Source organism: Mirounga angustirostris, unplaced genomic scaffold, assembly GCF_029215605.1.
Source record: "Mirounga angustirostris isolate CCGP_5_RB_7025 unplaced genomic scaffold, mMirAng1.0.hap1 SCAF_10, whole genome shotgun sequence".
NCBI classification, from domain to species: Eukaryota; Metazoa; Chordata; class Mammalia; order Carnivora; family Phocidae; genus Mirounga; species Mirounga angustirostris.
The window spans coordinates 4,539,177-4,557,538 of NW_026991718.1; the positions used below are offsets into that span (position 1 = coordinate 4,539,177).

Consider the following 18,362-nt stretch of genomic DNA (forward strand, 5'->3'; position numbering starts at 1 on the left):
GGCCTGGGCAGCCGTGTCACGGCCCCCCGGGCTCACACACACAGCCGTCTCCCTGGGTTGGGACATCGAGCCAGCTGGGCATGGGGCTGGGGACTCCCGCACCCTGAGCCCCAGGCCCAGCCCATGTCCTGCCCCCTCCGTGCACCCTTCGTGCTCTCTCCGAGAAGCCTTATCCTCAAGAGCACGGATCTAGCCATGCGGAGTCACCCTTTGAGGAACTGATAAAAGTGGCAGCTCCGCAGCCTGGAAAATGGACACACGCCCATGTGCGCACAGTTGCCTTCGGTTTCGGGTGCGGCCACACTCCAGGCCGGTGGGTGCGCCGATCGCTCAGGGGCGCCCTTGGCGGATCGCCAGCATTCTCTCGCTGTCCTCTCTTCCTCGGCACTCTGTCCTTTGACCCCTCACCTCCTTAGTGTCCCTGGACCCTCAGTGCCATCTCCTCAACTCAGGGACTCCCCTGGGGCCGGCCTGGTTTCCCCTCCCTCCACGGCAGCCTGGAAACTTCCTCGAGGCAGCCAACGGGGGCAATCGCGGGGCTCACCCACTCATTTCCTGTCTCTCAGGGGTCTCTCTATGGTCCAGGTCCTTTGAAAACACTGGGGTCGCGATTTTATCTGGGTGGGTTTTCCCTTGCTATTTTAAGATTTATTTATTTGAGAGAGAGAGAGAGAGCACAAGTGGGAGGGGCTGAGGGAGAGAATCGCAAGCAGACTCCACACTGAGCGCAGAGCCCGACTCGGGGTTCACTCTCACCACCCCCAGATCACAACCCATGCAGAAACCAAGAGTTGGACGCTCAGCCGACTGAGCCACCCAGGCGCCCCTCCCTTGCTATTTCAGATGTGAGGTGTATTCCGTTCTTGTTACTCCATCTTGGGTGGAAGTGAATTCATATTTCTATGATTTTGATGTTCACACTGTCACAAGTCGGCCCGTGGCAGTCCCTTGGAATGACTTCTTTGCTGTTTCGCACAGTCCCTGACGTTCTTGAAGGCAGCTGGTGACACGAGGATACTGTCTGGATGTTTCTGTGTCCCCCAAAACAGCTACGCTGCAAGGAGCCCTGGCTCCTTTGGGTAGGAAACAACTAAGGTTTTTTGTTTGTTTTAAGTAGGCTCCACTCCCACCATGGAGCCCAATGCAGGGCTTGAACTCACGACCCTGAGATCAAGACCTGAGCTGAGATCAAGAGTCGGACACTTAACCGACTGCACCATCCAGGTGTCCGTGCTAAGGTTTTCTTCTATATGCAAAATAAAAGTGCCAGACACTGAGCAAGGTGCATTGCCTCTTGTCTTTACTTAGGCCTTATTTCATAAGTAAGGAAATTAAAGCTTAGAAGGGCAGAGTATCTTTCAGCAGCACATGGCTAGATGGAGTCCGCCTGCCTCAGGCCAAATCAACACTACCCACCAGTGCAGCCTGCAGGGACTCCAGGGCCTATCAGACCCCTTCGTGGAAAAGAAGGCTGCTCGGGGCGCCTGGATGGCTCAGTCCAATCAGCATCTGACTCTTGATTTCGGCTCAGGTCATGATCTCGGGGTCCTGGGATCAAGCCTCGTGTCAGGCTCTGTGCTCAGCAGAGTCTGCTTCAGGATTTGTTCTCTCCCTCTGCCCCATCCCCCCCCATAAAGAAATAAATCTTTAGAAACAAGAAAAGAAAAGAAGGCCGCTCTCTTCTGTGCGGCCCCCGCCCAGGGCCATCCACCCCTCTGCACGCACGCCCTCAGACAGGACACGGGGAGACGGGACTGCCCACCTCCCCCCTTTCCCCGGTGAGACCTCACAGCCTTTGCCGCTCAAAGCCAGTCTGTTTCCCAGCATTCTTCCTGTGTCTGCGAGTCGGCAGTGTCCTGACTGAACTCCAGCCCCGGCCTCACCCCTCCAGTTCCTCGGCCAGAGCAGGCTGACCCGAGCACGGAGCATGAATTTGCCCCGTTTAACAAACACCAAGGGAGTCGCCTGTGGCTTCCAGGATGCTGGGCTTCAGGGACACAGACCAGCCACAAGGAAGGGCTGCCATCCCTGTCCTCAGGGAACCCACAGTCCATGGAGGGGGACAAGGTGTGATTACCGTGACAAGGTACGTGAAATAAGGCTGGGCAGTGAATTCAGCCAGGAGAGGTGGTAGGCTGTTGGCATGAAAGGGAGGTTCAGGAAAGGGGGAGAAGGGGCACAGACCCACATCTTCCCCACATCCCTCCCCAGAATCCAGGTGAGTCCGCAGCGGGTGTGGGCCGCTTCCCTACTCCCGCCCTGGGGCTCCCTCTGCGATGCTTGCCTGGCCCTGAGGGAAGACGCGAGGCCACCTCCCCAGCATCGCCCCCTCCTCTCCCACCGGCGCCCTCACACCCCACCTCTGGCACCTACAGCCTGGGAGGGGCGGGCGGGGGGGGGAACGTCAGCATCGTTGTCCTGCGCCTGCTGCTTGCTGTTCCGGTCCAGGGCCTGGAAAACCTTCCCTTCACCTTTAGTTCAGATGTTCCTCCAGAAGACTCTTCCAGTGGCACAGCGATCAGCCACTCACTGCCTGGTGCTCCCTGGCCCTCTATCTTCTTTTACCTGTTTTCGGCTCAATATGTTCATGTGTTTTCACATCTTACCTGCAGGACTACGAGCTCCTTGGGGGCAGAAACTAGAATGACTCATCTCTGGGTTTCTGCTCCAACATGACAGGAGTTTGTTACATGCTGTTGGATGGTGGATAAATGGACGGACGGGGTTTGAATGGATGGATGGGGAGGAGATGGATGGGTGGGGGGGTGGATGGGAGGGTGGATGGGGGGCAGGTGGATGCGATATGATCTCTGGCATGCGGGACCTTACATTTTAGCAGGTAAATTAGATTTGCAATAAAATCCAATGAAATATGACAAGTTTTAGTCTTAAAGACCAAACCTCTAGTCTTGAAGGAGCCCAGGAAAGGGGTGCCCTGGGAAGGCTCCCCGGAGGCTGCCATCAGAACGGCCTGCTGAGAGCTGAGCAAGCACGAGCACCATCACAGGATGATTGTCACCTCACTACATGTGCATCTCCCAGCACTTGACTTGTGGCATCCTGTTTCTTCTTTATCATCTTGTTTGTTGGCCACTTTTCCTCTGAGATCAGCAAGACATCCTGGGGAGAAGCAGCCTGTCTGCAGAGCCAGCTCAGGACAATTCTGGAAGGCACTAAGCTTCTTAGGGAGCGGCGAGGAGCCTTTGGGAGCCAACCCTCCTAACTTACAGGGGACTGTGTCTCACTCCTCTAGGGTAGGGAGTCCTGGTGCCTGGGCTTTCTCCCAGGAGGGGGCCCAGCCATCAGGAAAATGTCTCAAGTTCCTCACTGTGAAAGTCCCTCAACCAAGAGGCAGGTGGAAAGCACAGGGACGGTGGATGTTACAGTCAGGCAGCAGCTAGAACCCTGGGAACAGAGGAAGGGCAGCAAGTACAAATTCACACAGCTCAAGGCACCGCGCTTGTGGCTGTCCCCGAGAAACAAAGGTGTTCGGAGTCGGAGAGACTTTCCTGGGTGGACTGCTGAATGCAGAGCGCATTATGATCGTTTATTTACCAACCCCTCACCCCCAGCCCGCCGCCTGCGCGCCCATATGACCAGGAGCAGTGTGGCCTATTGAATCACATCCCAGGGGGCCCAGCTTCGGAAGGCGGGGAGTCAGCGGGACTGCGACAGATTGCATGTGAAGTGAGAAAGGAGTGCAGGTGACTCCAAGGTTTTACACCTGAAGGCTGGAAGGATGGACTCCCTGTTCTTTTTCAAGACAGTGGGCTTAACCGTGAGAAAAGTGAGCATGGGAGAGAAGATGACGAGCTTGGTTAAGTCTGAGATGCCGACTGGACACACGTCAAGTAGACAGCTGGAAGGGGGACTCGGAGGCTCAGGTTAGAGGTGCAAAGGACAGATACACACACGGAGTCTCCACGGTACAGAGGTTATTTCTATCTAAGGCCCGAGACTGGAAACGATCACCGTGGTTGTGAGGGGAGTAGAAAAAGGGTCAGGGAGAGGAGGGGCCCCAGCCAAGAGCAGACAGTGCAGGACCAGGAAAGCGGGAGAGTGTGGCCTGTGGGGGGCGATCAGCTCTGTCCAAGGCTGCTGACACACAAGCATGACGACGGAGGCGTGAACTCACGCAGATCTCAGCTCCTTCAGGGAGGTGTGGATGCAGAGCCCCCGCCGCAGGAGGTTCGGGAGAGAACATACCCCAAGAGCAGGAGTGAAGACCATGGCTCAGCGACACACCTGTACCGCCTGGGCTGGAGGGGGAAGGAGGGAGGGAAGAGACTCCCTCTCACCCGGCCTCCTGTCACAGGTCCCCCAGCCCGCGGTCCCACCCTGTCGGAACCAGAGCGGCGTCAGAGAGCCCACACGGACGCGGCCTCCGCACACACTTCTTTCCTAAAGAATCCTCCAAGGAATCTAAAGGGCACCTGGGAGCTGAACAGAAGCCCAGAAAACAGAGAGGAGGGTTAGGCAGGGCCAACATACAATAAGTTTTGTAGACTCTGCTGAAAAGATACGGGTACATTCTGAAGCAGCCTCATAACGCAGGACGCGAGTCCGGTTTGCAAATCAAAAAAGTTTTATAGGATTCAAAGAAAAAAGTCACATCACACATATTCATTTAAATAGTAAGTCCAAGTCTGTTACATAAAACATAATTCCAAAACATTTTAAATTTTATTACTGAAACTACTTAAAAAGGCTCAAAGTCAAAAAAAGATCAAGCAAAATTGCTCAGCAATAAAGTGCACCGGGGGAGGCCGCGGCGCGCTCCGCTCCCGACGCCCAGAGCCGCCGGCCGGGGGCCTCCACGCTGAGAACCCCAGGGTTTCTGGTTCTCAGGAGAGTGTTTTTCAGATGGACACTCTCCCAACTTACAGTCTTTCAGTCAACAAACAGAGGGGGGCAGAAAAAATGTCGTTTACAGAAGGTATTTCTAAATCTAATCAGGAAATGGAAGTATAAATCAAGACCATTTTAACCCATCTATTCTTTAGAAACGACACTGCTCAGAGAATAAACTTTAATGTGACAAGTAATCCAATACTCAAAGACCTGTATTATCCACCAGAACATGAGTCGGACTTCCAGTATTTTGCATAATTAAGAAAAATATCCAAATTTAATGCCACTTAACGGCATATACATAGTCAGAAATGTTTATGTTGATTTAAGATGGAAGCGGGAGAAGAGACTGGGTGGTGGGGAAGCATGAGCTATATACATTTAATTACGGTTCTCTTGCAACAGTATTGTCTCATGAGCTGCAGGAATACTCAACTATGAAGGGTCCAAAAATATGAACGCCACCTAAACATACAGCCAGCACTCGGACGTGTAGGTCACTGAGCAGTTGATACCAAAGGGCAACTTACTGGGTATCAAGTAACATCCAGTGACTGACCAGGTGGCGATTATCAGACTAGAGGACCCAAACATAAAACCTAATCATATTTAATCAGTATTTCACCATACCATCATTTTAATAAAAGTAAATGCCAGTAACAAAGAGACAAAGACAAAAATCTAAATACACATGGCATACATACACACAAAAAATACCCATCCCCAGGCTCACAAAGCAGCGTAACATTCCTATGTTCCTTGCATGCATCGTGTCGCCTGGATTCCCGACGCCACCCAGCACAAGCAAGCTCAGTGGCTTCCCGGACCCCAGCGCCGCCGTCTCTGGAGAATTAGGACCTGAGATCACACGGATTCAAAGTGGTGCCATGGGTCTATTTTCTAAGCACACTGCAAAACACCCCATTCCAAGTAATTCAGTTAGATCAACTCCCTTCAAGTAAAATGAATGAAAAGAAAGCACAGTGGTATTACTGCCTTAAGTCCAACTTGCATTTCCTGCAGTTCTTAATATTTAATAATTAGGGGAATCAGAATATTGGAGCTGGACTGTTTGCATGTACACTTCACCTCAGATAAACTGTACTTTGGTGGAAAGTTCCTCCAACTAATAAGGACTTTTTCTTCTTCTCTAAGAAGTTCTTCTACTCACAAAATACTATAAGGCCACAGCAAAAGAAGTCAACAGACAATTAACAAAGTGGCTGGGTTTGAGTGCTTACGTTATCTTTTTTTGGTGTTTGAGGTACAAACAGGAAACTGAGCTAGGTTGCTCTCAGCAGAGCAATGGCCCCCAAAGACACAGACACTCAGATCCTACAGCTCACTGTTCACTGGGTATCTATCAGGTATTTTAAACATCCTCTGCGGTACATTCTTTACAAGTCACACCATGGACACAGGTAAATGACTAGTTCTACTTAACCAAAATTTTAATTCCTTGGGCTACAGCCTTAAAGGAATTGTTGCCTGGAATTTCTCTTGAAAATGCTATGAAAAAGCTAAATGCAAGTTCTTCTCTCCCCACCCCCCACCGCCCCATTTAAGAAGCCTCTATTCAACTAGTTCTGGTTCTAAAAAATTCTTAGATCTAAAAGCCCTGATGACAGACTTGCAGTTTTGTTTTTTTGTTTTGTTTTTTTTTTTGTGGCTGAATAATGTGCCAAATTTACTAAATGTAGAGTTATTATGAAAACCATTGTTGAACACTGAAAAGAAGACTGTAAAATCACCTATCTAGAAATTGGTGATTTGAACACCAACAATATAAATACTTTAATAAAAAACAGTATAAAAATTAGTACCCTGTCTCAGTTCTACAAAACATGAATAGAAAGGTTGTAAAAATCCAGATTTTGTAAACTTTATTGCCAAAATGTCGGTTTGAATGCTGGTGATTCAGATGATCAAATTTTCTTCCATTTCCTCAAAAAAACTTCTGAAACTACAAGATTTTGAACAGGGTCCCAACCAAAAAGGAAAAGTTAACATACTTTCATCAGAACCAGCTCCCCACTTTCTCCTACTCCCTAAAACAATTTTTCTTTTTTTTTTTGGGGAGAGAAAACCATCAGTTCCATTCCTGAAAAATGCTTTGCATGGGCAAGTCCCTGGCTGACCTTTCATGCAGAGGCCGGCATGCTCACAAGTGGGCTCCCGGGTCTCTCTGCTGAGGCGATTCTGTTCAGTTTGCCAACCTCTGCCTGCCAGCCAGGGATCTTCTTGGTAGTCATGTGGCGCCGGGCATGCTTTGTCAGGTGGTCACTGCGCATGAAACGCCGATCACACACGGGGCACACAAACTTCTTCTCCCCAGTGTGAGTTCTGCGGTGGCGAGAGAGTTCATCAGAACGAGCAAATTTTTTATCACAGCCATCCCAGTTACAGTTAAAAGGCTTCTCTCCTAAGAGGGGAGAAAACACACATCAAAGAAAATGTAAACACTCAGCATCTTACCCAAGCTGGTTAATTCATGTCGTTTTGAAATTTTGTTCATCAAAATCTAAGAAAGTAGTATCCTGTTATTCTGGTGTTGAGTTATTCAAAAGTCAGGAAATCCTCCATTTTTTTGTTGCCACACCTAAGATATATGTCAGGGCCCAAAGATATCAGACTCATCTCACATTTCAAAAGATTTTTTTTTAAGATTTACCCATTTGAGAAAGAGAGCGAGCATGCGCAAGCGTGAAGGGGGGAGGGACAGACATAGTCTCAAGCAGACTCTGAGTGTGGAGCCTCGCACAGGGCTCGATCCCACAACCCCAAGATTATGACCCAAGCCGAAACCAAGAGCTCGATACCCAACAGACTGCACCACCCGGGTGCCCCTCCAAAGATATTTTTAAATAAAAATAATCTCTCATTGTTATAGCTTTGGGTAGGGGGAAGATTCTTGAAAGGAATCATTCCTTCCCTCAAAAGTAGAGCCCCTTAGGGGCACCTGGGTGGCTCAGTTGGTTAAGCATCTGCCTTTGGCTCAGGCTCCCTGCTCAGTGGGGAGTCTACTTCTCCTTCTGCCTCTCCCCCCAACTTGTGTGCGCGCTCTTGAGCCCATGCAGGCATTCCCCCCCGCCACAAAATAAATACATAAAATCTTAAAAAAAAAAAAAAGTACAACCCCTTGGAGGCACCCACTTGCTTCGATACATCTGTGACTATCTGTTAGACTCGATTCCATTCGTTGAGTGGGAGCCACCATGATTAGACCTATCATGAACTATAACCACCAATCTGAAATGCATTTTGGAAGACAATACAATAGTAACTCCTTCCAGTTCAGCCCTTCCTGCACTGTATTCCACAACTCACTGCTGTCCTACAGGCCGTTGGCAGACATCTTGGCGGAAGGGGGTTCCATGATCACAGAGTTTATGCAACACATCCTCACTGCAGACTCCGTGCAACCTGTCACTGTGCTTACACTCACGTATGTGTGTGAACCTCTCAAAGGTGAGTTTAACACACTATTTAACCATAGGAGCCTTCAAAACAAAACAGCAGAACACTAACTCAAAGACCAAGAGTGCCACAGAACATCTGAACTATTCTACTAAAGCAGCAGCTCTACCAGACCTCCGTTAAACATGGAAGCCACCAGCCCCATGTAGCTACGTGAAGGTAAACTCAATGAGAATGAACAATTTACTCCCTTAGTCACACTGTCCACATTTTAAGCATACAGCTAGCAGCTACCTTAACTGGACAGAGAATATTTCTAACATTGCCAAAAATTCTCTTGGGCCAGGCTGATGAGATAAAAAAGGTATCACCAAGTCATTATAGTTTCTTGTACGACTTCTCCTTCTGAATTCAAAACTGTATATTCCCAACATAAGAAAACTACATCCCCTTAAAGTTCACGTATTTTCGAATTCAAACTTTTCCACACTTTATAGACCTCTCCCCACAGTGAACCAAAATAAGTTACATTGATGTTTATTGAATGTGAAATGCACATTTTCTAAAACGCAGACTGAGGAGTCTACTGCAATGTAAAGAAAAAGGGGCAACATGAGCATCACCCTAAAAATCTATCAAAGGGACCACAATCCTAGAACTATACTACATTTTATCTACTGGGATGAGCAGATGGCATGTTCTAGAAAAACCAATGATGGTTGTACTAATGTTAATCCCAATCCCTACAAGACTATGAAGGCTTTTCAGAACCAAAGAAAAACTGCCCACTTTCCACCTTTTCCAGTGCTTCTCATGTTTCCCTCCCACTCCAGGAAGGCTTAGCGTGTGTCTCTTCAACACAGGCTCTGCAGTTCTAATGGCCTACCTGCCTTAGTACTCACCTGTGTGGGTGCGAAGGTGAGCCTTGAGGTGGGAACTTTTGAAGTAGGTTTTCCGGCAGCCTGGGAAGTTGCAAACATAATTTCTCCTTCGGGAAAAGTCTACCTGAGGGGCACAGTTTTGACCGGAGGCAATGAAGACGGGGGCAGGCGCAAGGGGCAAGAACTTGGTATTGCCCACAGCCACGACACTGGATGAAGAGGTGGCAGGCTGGGGGAGGGTCGCCTGGGGCAGGACCAGCATCACAGCTCCCTGAGGCACAGGCGGTCCCACGAACACAGGCTGGGGCACGGGAGCAGCATGGGGCAGGATGGGTTTGACAGTCCCTGCAGACCCTTGGGGAGGAGGCCTCAAAAAAGCTGGTAACATGCCACTCTGTCCAGTCACAGGGACCATTTGGCAAAAGACAGGAGAACTGGGGACAGGGACAGAAATCAGAGGGGTGGCTTTCCTTGGCAAGTCACTTTCATAATTCTTTGGTAAGCAGGTTTGAAGTGCAACAGGCCACGCTGCCTGCTGGCCTTTGTCAATGGGGATCAGGCCACCAGACTTGTGCAAGCAAGGCTGACACGACACTGAGTTAGTGGTCAGTAGATTATCTGTGAGTTGTGTGTCCAGCAAAGCTTCAGTATGTCCCAAAATCTGTGCTTCTCCTCTGTTAACGGGAAGTTGGCATTCTTGAATCTGGGCAGTAGGAATGTGGCCAGGAGCAGGATTCCCCCCAGTGTGGCGGATGACACTTGTCACCATGGGCCTGCAGGGGGGGCTGGGGGCTGGCTCCGGTGGCTCTGGCTTCGAACCAGGAAGGCCCCTCTCCGCCTTCCTGCTCAGCACTTTGGCGGCCCCAGCGGAGGCTGGGTGGATGGCCGTGACCATGCATGCTTTGGAATCAGTTACTTGAGAAGGAACAAGTGTCCCTGTCGATGGCTCCACAAGATCAGGGCTCTGAGGAGGAGTCATGCACTTAAAAAAAAAAAAAAAAATTCCTGTGTGAAAAGGTTGTTGTGGTTAAATTTTAAAAGGGACTTACTTTGATCACCATGCCCCAAATGCCTTTTAAAAAGTATCTATGAAAGGGCACCTGGGTGGCTCAGTTGGTTAAGCGACTGCCTTCGGCTCAGGTCATGATCCTGGAGTCCCGGGATCGAGTCCCGCATCGGGCTCCCTGCTCAGCAGGGAGTCTGCTTCTCCCTCTCCCGCTCCCCCCTCTTGTGCTCTTTCTCTCTCTCACTCTCTCTCTCAAATAAATAAATAAATAAATCTTAAAAAAAAAGAAAAAGTATCTAGGAAAGACTCGTCTAAGCCTGCTCACAACAGCATCCAGTGAATTTCAATACTAGATGAAGTATTTTACTTTGTAGGCTTCTCCCCATTTCCTGAGCTCTCCCAAACCAACCCATTTGCTTAGTTTTAAGAACGTCAGTGCCACCTGTGGGCTTGCAAAGCCACCGAAACGAGCACTTTAAGTATTAGGACCACAAATGAGAAAGCAAATTTACATTCAAAATAAGAGCTTTTCACAATAGTTTTTGATTCTCAAATCTTTTTTTTTTTTTTTTTAATCCCAGTGCTAATCATTTAACACACACTTACCCAGTGCCTAGTGGATGCCAGGTGAAAACCTGTCGGAATGCTCTCCCAGAGGCTACGCTCTAACCAGTGGCTCTGACTGAACCAAGCCTCTCCGCAGTACCCAACAGCTCCCACTTACTGTCAGCCCCCCTGTGGGGGAGCTCAATGCCAAGTAGCTCTGTGAGGTGCTTCTGGCCCATTATTTGTACAATTCTCTCCACTGCCCACGAGTTCCTTCTCTTCCCTCTTCCCAAGTCTGCTTTCCACACTCTCCCCAGTGCCAGCTTCCAACCCAAGATAATCAGATTCTACTTTGCACATCTGTTAGCCCATTCTCAGTTTCTCCAAGCTGAGAAGTAATCTCTCCCAGCACTTCTGTAGCCCTAGCAAGTTAAGAAAACAAAACCAAAAACCGTGCTTGGCTGCCCTCAGCTCACGCAAGTAAGAAACGGGCTGCTCAGGGGAGGGAGGGGCCGGCATTTCCACCTCGCTAATGAAGGCTGGTGCCAAAGCGCAGACTGCTTCTAGCTGCCACCCGGGCACCCTGATTCCACACTGGGTCCCCTGGGGGAAGCTAAGCCCCCACCCTGCAACTCCCCACGGAAGCCAGTACATTTGACTTTCTCGCATCAATCTGCAGGTTTCCTCCTATGAACATTTTAACCCTGTGGCTGCAAGCTATAATCTATTAATGGAAAGAGCAGATTTTCGAGAAGTAAGAGAAGTTTTCACCCTTAGGACCCACCCAAGAGGAGGTTATGCACTTGGCCTACCAGCATCCCAATGAATCTACCCACAAGTCCTTCAGCACATTTATTTAACATACTCTAGTCATTACAAAAAACGCTCTTCTCCCCACTTCTTACCAGAGTCGATAAAGAGTCGAAGTCCTTTGGTAGCTCAGATGCGGCTGCGTCCACATGCACCGTGCTGGTGACATCCCCAGGGTCAGAGACAGGGGTGAGGGGTCTTATCTTTAATAGGTCACCTTTCTGGGACCTTTGACCCCAGGAGCTCATGCAAACAAGAGCCTCAACGGCTTCGATGTCATTCTGTTCTAAGATGCTGCAGGTAGACCTTTCGCTATCATGCCTCTTCCTCTCCAGGATCGACTCACAGATGTCCATGATGTCAACCTAAAGGCGACACAAGACAATGGCGTCTCAGTCCAGGGGACAAAGAGAGGGCAACTCTGATGGGCACATGGGTACGTACACCAGGCGCCTGCACCATGCACGTAACACACCATACTCGACACACAACGCGCTCTGTATTCTAGGAAAATATGTCAACAGAACACTGACGACAATTTCACTTTTAAGCCAATGTTCTGAAGAATGAAGACGACTGGACTTGGCTGGCCAGCAGTTTCCACGGGAAAACACTGATTCTTAAGAAAAGTTAAGTTCGTGTTTTCCTTCGGTAATGATTCGCAAGACTTTAATCCCGGAGGTGTGAGCCAAAGTGGCCAGCGTGACACTGTCCAGCCAGGAGAAACGGACACCGACTCTAAGCCTTCAGTTGGCTGAGAGGACACATGGCTCTTCAGAGTTGGCAAAGCCAGCAGAAGAGTGTCCCTGCAGATGCATTTCTGGCAACTCTCTGAAGCACTCAGCACAGCCTTCTCAAGTCAGGGCATCACCATGGGCAGAACTTTCCAGTGGCTCAACTCCATGGGTGCCAGGAAGGGGGGGCCCACGCTGGCTGAGCCTTGTTCCTCAGACTCTGGAACACTCAAGTCACTCCTTACTGCGCAGTCAGGAGATAAGAAGAATAATTTTAAAAGATCTAGCCGGCCCAAGAGACAGATGTCCGTCCTGTGTGTCACACCGGTCTTTTTCGGGGTGGGGGGGGGAGGGTGGGAAGAGAAGTGACTGGAGTCAACTCATCCCTTCCCAAAGACCCTTTACGTCTATAAAGATACATGTTTCCACTTGGTTTGCCCCAGCGAGCGTCAAACCCCTCTGTCGCGTCAGGTCCCCCCCCGGCAGGGCACGCTGGTAAGGCGGCTGCCTTTGCAAGCGCCACTCTGGCCCAGCTTCGTCCGCAGCCCGGGCCCCGGAACCCTGAGGTCACAGACGTGGGGCTGCCTCCTGCTCGCTCTGCCGCCATGGGCGGGAGGTCCGGAGGCGCGCAGGGCTCCCACACCTCTCTCTCAGGCCCTCGGGGTCCTCCAGTCTCGACGACCAAAGTCCTAGGTCTAGCCAGCCAACTAACTCCCCGTGGCCCTCAGGCCCCGACACCAAGGGGCCACGGCTAAGAACAGCGCCCTACCTCGTCCCCCCCGCACCCACCCCCGCGTGCGCCTTCCCGCCAACCGTGCCCCGCCCCGCCCCCTTTGCCCCGCCCCCTTTCCAGCTTTGCCCCGCCCCCTACATAAGGCCTTCCTCCCAGCTCTGCCCCACCCCCTGCCTCCACCCACCGCGCGTGGCCTTCCCGCCAGCTTTGTCCCGCCCCCTCCCCGCAGGGCCTTCCCGCCAGCTTTTGCCCCACCCCCCACCCCGCCCCCCCGCGTGCCACCTTCCCGCCAGCTCTTGCCCCGCCCCCTCCCTTTCCACCGCCCGCTTGCCGCACCCCTGCCGCCCGCATGTCGCGTTCCCGCCAGCCGCGCCCCGCCCAACGGCCTCCTCCTCACACGGCCTGGTGACGTCATGGCTGGAAATAGCCCCGCGCCGGGAGCCGGCGGCCGCTGCGGAAACGCCAGACAAAGCTACGCGCAGGGCGGCGCGGGGCACACGCCCCCGGGAGGCCGGGCGCGTCCCCTGGCCCTGCCAGTTCCGGGGTCCCCCTGCGCCCCTAACCGTGCGGCCGCGGCAAAGCCCCGTGCATTTCCGCCCTCCTCCGCGCCCAGGACCCGCACAGGCGGCACGTCCCCGCCTCGCCCCTCGCTCAGATGGGCGTCCACTCACCGCACGCGCGTCGCCCGGGCCCACGGAGCCCGGAGTGTGCATGGTGCCGGCGGCCCGGAGGCAACAAAGCAGCTGCGGGGCGGGAGCTCGGGCACGGCTGCACCCGCACCTGCGCCGCGGCAGGCGGCGACCCGGAGTCCCTGCAGCCGGCGGGAGCCTCCGCCCGCCCGCGCCGCTCTGCCCCGGCGCGGCCCTCGCGGTGCGGGAGGGGCGGGGCGGCCGCGGAGGGAGCGGCCGGGGGGGCGTGGCGCGAAGGCAAACCAAAATACACCGCGCCCCGCCGGGGCGGGGCCGGACGCCCGCCAGCCAATCCGCGCCCGGTCTTTGCGCCGCCGGCCAATGGGCGCCGCGGGGAGCCGCGTGATCGGAGCCTGGCCGCGGCGTGATCTGGCAGGGCGGGATGCGGCACGTGTTTTGGTCTGAGTGAGGGGCGGGGCCTGGGGGGCCCTGGAAAGTAGGGGAAAGGTCCCGGCGGCAGCGGCGGCTGCGGCCAGAGGGAAGGGCGGTGCAGATGGGGCCGGGGAAGTCCCTGGGCAGGACTGGCTGGGGAGGGGGGTCGTGCTTAAAGGGGTCCCGCCCGCGCCCTGCCCAAGTGCAGGCCCCCATGGAGAGAATTCGTCCCGTAGAGGGAACCCACCAGGTTTTGCTTGCTTGTTTTTGTTTTTAATTTATCTCCGGTTGGCTCCTAGGAGTGCTTCCCCCATGGGGAGAAGTTTTGAAAGCTGGCTGGCTCCAGGTGACATTTCTGCATCTGTGGCTCCTTTCTGCAGGCACCCAGAACCCAAACTTCTAGACGTGGGTCCGCCTTTGACGCCCCTTCCCAGGCACCTCTGGGCCCCAGTTTCCACTCTTTTAAGTGGGGGTAGGGTGAACCAAGATCTGAAAGGTGCCTGCTGACACCCTCCATTCTTCCCAACCCTGTGTAAGCGTCACCCCCTCTGGGACTCCTCTGGCTTGAATGAGAGAGATACCCACTGGCATCTTTCTTCCCCCTTCTACTTGGGTGTGGTTTACCCCCTTCTGCAGCTCTAAGTTCTTGCCGATCAGGGGCCAGGCTGTGTTTACGTGTGCCCCTACAGCCTGCAGCTCAGCGTGGGGCAGCCCTTCCTGCGCCCACACGGCCCACAGCTGCCGAGCTGTGATACGGGTGGGTGCAGCCGAGGTGCAGAGGCCGCCGGGAGGAGTCCTTGGCCTAAAAGCGAACTGCAGGAGAAAGTAGAGGATCCGTGCTTGCACTGTGGGGGCTGTGCTCTGAGCTAGAGAAGCCCTGGGCCCAAGGGACAGGCCACAAGAGCATGCAGGGCCTCCTGGTAAGGCAGCAGGGGAGGCCCAGGGGTCTGGCGGCTGATCCTCCTCACAGTTCTGCTCCGCTTGGGTAGGGGGAGGTAAGCTGACCAGCTACTCTCCATTTCTTCTTCAGGCCCACTCTGGCACATTTCAGGGCCTGTCACTTTTCTGTTCCTTCAGTTCTTTGTTCATTGCCTCCCCTCCCTAGGTTGGGGAGCTTGTGTGCGTCCCTGCGAACCCCTGGTGCCGGACTCACCGCAGGCACACTGTAACCATTGGTTGAAGGAGTGAATAAAGGCAAGCACCTTCTACCCCTCGCTCCCCCCAACTTGGACATCCTGCAGACACCTCTAATTCTCTGTCCTTGAGACTGAACTTACAGTCTACCCAAATCTGGATTTCTCATCTATGGGAAGGGCATCGCCAGATACCCTGATACTTCACCCAGAGAGCAGAGTCAACTTGGACCCTTCCCTTTCCTGCACTTGGTTCCTCTTGCCAATTACTTCATGCCCTTCTTCTTCCCGACTCTCTCTCAGATTGCTAGCTTCTTCTCATCACCCACTCGTGCCCAGCCCAGGCCACCGTCCTCTGTCACCTGAGTTGTTTCCACTGCCTCCCAGCAGGTCTCCCTGCCTCCAGCCTCATTGCTTACCATCCGCCCTTCATCTCACTGCTAGAATGGTCTTCTGGAAGGAGAGACAGTACCAAGCCAGTATGCAAACTCTCAGCTGGAAGCCAAGTAGCTACAGGACTGAACCTCGCTCCTTAGGCAAGAGTCCATGACTCTGCATAACCAGCCTGGGCCAGAGCTTCCTGCATCATGCCAACCAGTTCCCCCAATCCCTTATTCTCTTGCTGTCCCCCCTCCACTGCACTAATACAGAACTCTGTGCGTGCAACCACACCCCACCCCCCAACAACGTCAGGTCATGTCATTCTCTTCTGCTTTGCACACGGTGTACCTTCTACATGGAACATGGCAACCCTTCTCCACTTTGGCTCCGTAGGACTGCGTGACTCCTCAGCGAAGCCCTCCCTGACTGCCATACAGCAGGACAGCTCAGCAGAATGCTAAGTGCAGGGTTTGGGAGTCGGACTTGGAGCCAAATCCCAGCCGTGGCAGTGTGGCTAAGTCACGTGGCTGGCCATGTCTCTGTCGCATACGAGATGACAGCTGCTGGCCGTGAGTGTGGTGTGTGAGCTTCTCCCACATCAGGCTCTGTGCCTGCTCCCTGGGCAGCAGGAACCCCTGGAAACTTGGACAGCAGGCTGGCTCAGGGCTCTTCAAGTATAAGGCCCCGTCCTTCCCTTGCCTAGCCCGTGTTACGGACGGACAGACCGACAGGCCTTTGCTCCTGCTGGTCCGTCCTTATTTCTCCCTCACCTCTACCCAGATCCTGCTTCTCCATGAAGCCTTTCTTCTCACACATGCCCGCGAAGCTGTGGTTGCTGCCACACCCTGGATGCTGGTCCTGCGTGGAGTCAGAGGAATAGTGACATGTTTGTAAACTACAGACCGTTACAAGTCATTCACTCAGAGACATCACTGAGACCCTCAGACGGAGTGTGGACAGACTGGTTGTGGACACGGACAACCGCCACTGAGCAGACCACCGCTACCTTCCCATGTGACTTTGCAGACAGAGTCTCTGTGCAAACGTGCTCTTACCCAGCGGACCGTGTTCTGTGCACCTTCTGCACCTCACTTGCTGATTTCGCCACGTGTCTTCGAGGGTGTTACCTCTCCGTTCACAGAGATCAGTCTCGTGCTTTGTAAGGGTTAACTAATGGTCCATTATACAAATGTGTCAGAGCTTACTTTCCTCCTGGTTAAATCAGCGGGCTGTTCAGGTTATGTCCAGCTTGCCAGGACGTGATGGCCAAGCATTGTTTGCCCACGTTCGAGGACACCTACAGAATCGCCTCCTGCAACTGGAGTTGCTGGGTTAACTGCCCTTGCATTTCTTTTCTGTCCTTTTTCCTTTCAGTAAACGTCAGTGAAGCACAGTACGGATCCAGGAGAACGTGGAAACGTAAGGGTACCACTCACTGAATTTGCACAAGGCACACATTTGATGTCACTGGCACCTGGATCAAGAAACAGAATAGTAGCAGCATCCTAGGAGGCCCCCCACCGAGACCCCCCCCAGGATAACCCTGATCATGGCTTCCAACACCAGAGGAGATTTCTGCATGTATTGAAACTTGTCCCGAGAGAATCCTACAGTTCTCTTTGGGGTCTAGCATGTAGTCACACGTAATCGGAATTCATTTGTCCTCGAGGCAGAACATGCCATGATGCATTGGCCCATCTTCTGCGGATGGGCATCAGGACTGTTTCCAGCCCGGGGCCACCACGAGTGCAACCAGCAGGACACCTCTCATACGTGAGTACGTGCATCTTCAATTCAGAAAGATTGTCACGTTTTCCTCCAAACATGAATTCGTGCCGATTTATCCCACCAACAAGGGACTGCAAAGCCAGTCCCCTATTTCTTCACTAATGCTGGGCCGCCTTGAATTTTCTGACCTTTACCAAGCTAAGTGGAAAAAATGAGAACTCATGATAGTACATTGCATTTCTCTGATGGAGTTTCCTTCAGAGTTTTTCGTGTGTTTAAAAGCCATCTTGATTTCTTTTTCTGTGAACTTTGGAAGGAATTTTTTTTTTAAGATTTTATTTATTTGTCAGAGAGCAAGATCACAAGCAGGGGGAGGGGTAGAGGGAGAAGCAGACTCCCCACTGAGCAGGGAGCCCGACGTGGGGCTTGATCCCAGGACCCTGACTGAGATCATGACCTGAGCCGAAGGCAGCCGTTTAACCGACTGAGCCACCCAGGCACCCTGAAAGGAACTTTAAACGACAGTACAGAAAGTTGAGCATGTTTATATGCTGAAGACAAGGGGCCAGTGGAGAAAAGTGAATGATGCAAGACAGAGGTGGGGGTCTGACAGGAAGGGGGAAGGAGGCAGGGGAAGTGTGTGTTGGGAGGATGGGGGACACACAACAGGGAAGTTGGCCCTGCGCAGGAGGAAGGGCTTGTCTTGTGGGAGAACATGGGAAAGGAGAGAAAATGGCTGGAGATCCAGGAAGATTCTGGGTTGGAGAGGAGAGAAGGCCAAAGTGTTTACGTATGCTTTGCCTTCTTGGTGATGTGGGAGCCATCTACCAGGGAGCGGGCCCTGGTGGGATGAGAAGGATCCGGAACAGACTCAGCCAGGGACAGTGACGGCGATTGCCTGCCACACTGAGGGCCCAGTCATAATGTTGGAGTGACCCTAGACCAATAATTAGGCTCTTGTCCCAACTCCGGGGATTAAGGTACTAGGTCACCTGGGGTGGGCCTCTTTCTCATCTTTGAGCTCAGTTTTCTGACTTTGCTCTGTGATTCTAATCAGTCCTGAACTATGATCAAGTTCGTT

The 18,362-nt window shown here is 52.6% G+C and overlaps 1 protein-coding gene across 1 annotated transcript; it reads right to left on the minus strand.

The window, feature by feature from the left end:
• Positions 1-4,562: 4,562 nt before the first annotated feature.
• KLF11 (KLF transcription factor 11) lies at positions 4,563-13,874 on the minus strand. Its single transcript, XM_045884068.2, has 4 exons — positions 13,650-13,874; positions 11,607-11,876; positions 9,171-10,131; positions 4,563-7,273 (listed from the first exon to the last, which is right to left on the minus strand). The coding sequence occupies exons 1-4, from the start codon at positions 13,689-13,691 to the stop codon at positions 6,993-6,995; spliced, it is 1,554 nt and encodes a 517-aa protein (XP_045740024.1). The 5' UTR covers positions 13,692-13,874; the 3' UTR covers positions 4,563-6,992.
• Positions 13,875-18,362: the final 4,488 nt, after the last annotated feature.

Bases quoted from the DNA above. Each gene is read 5' to 3' on its own strand.
- KLF11 (XM_045884068.2), bottom strand. From the start codon at position 13,691: ATGCACACTCCGGGCTCCGTGGGCCCGGGCGACGCGCGTGCG. The intron at 11,877-13,649 runs GTGAGTGGACGC...TGTCGCCTTTAG, and splicing joins GCCCGGGCGACGCGCGTGCG to GTTGACATCATGGACATCTG. The intron at 7,274-9,170 runs GTGAGTACTAAG...CTCCCCTCTTAG, and splicing joins TCACCTTCGCACCCACACAG to GAGAGAAGCCTTTTAACTGT.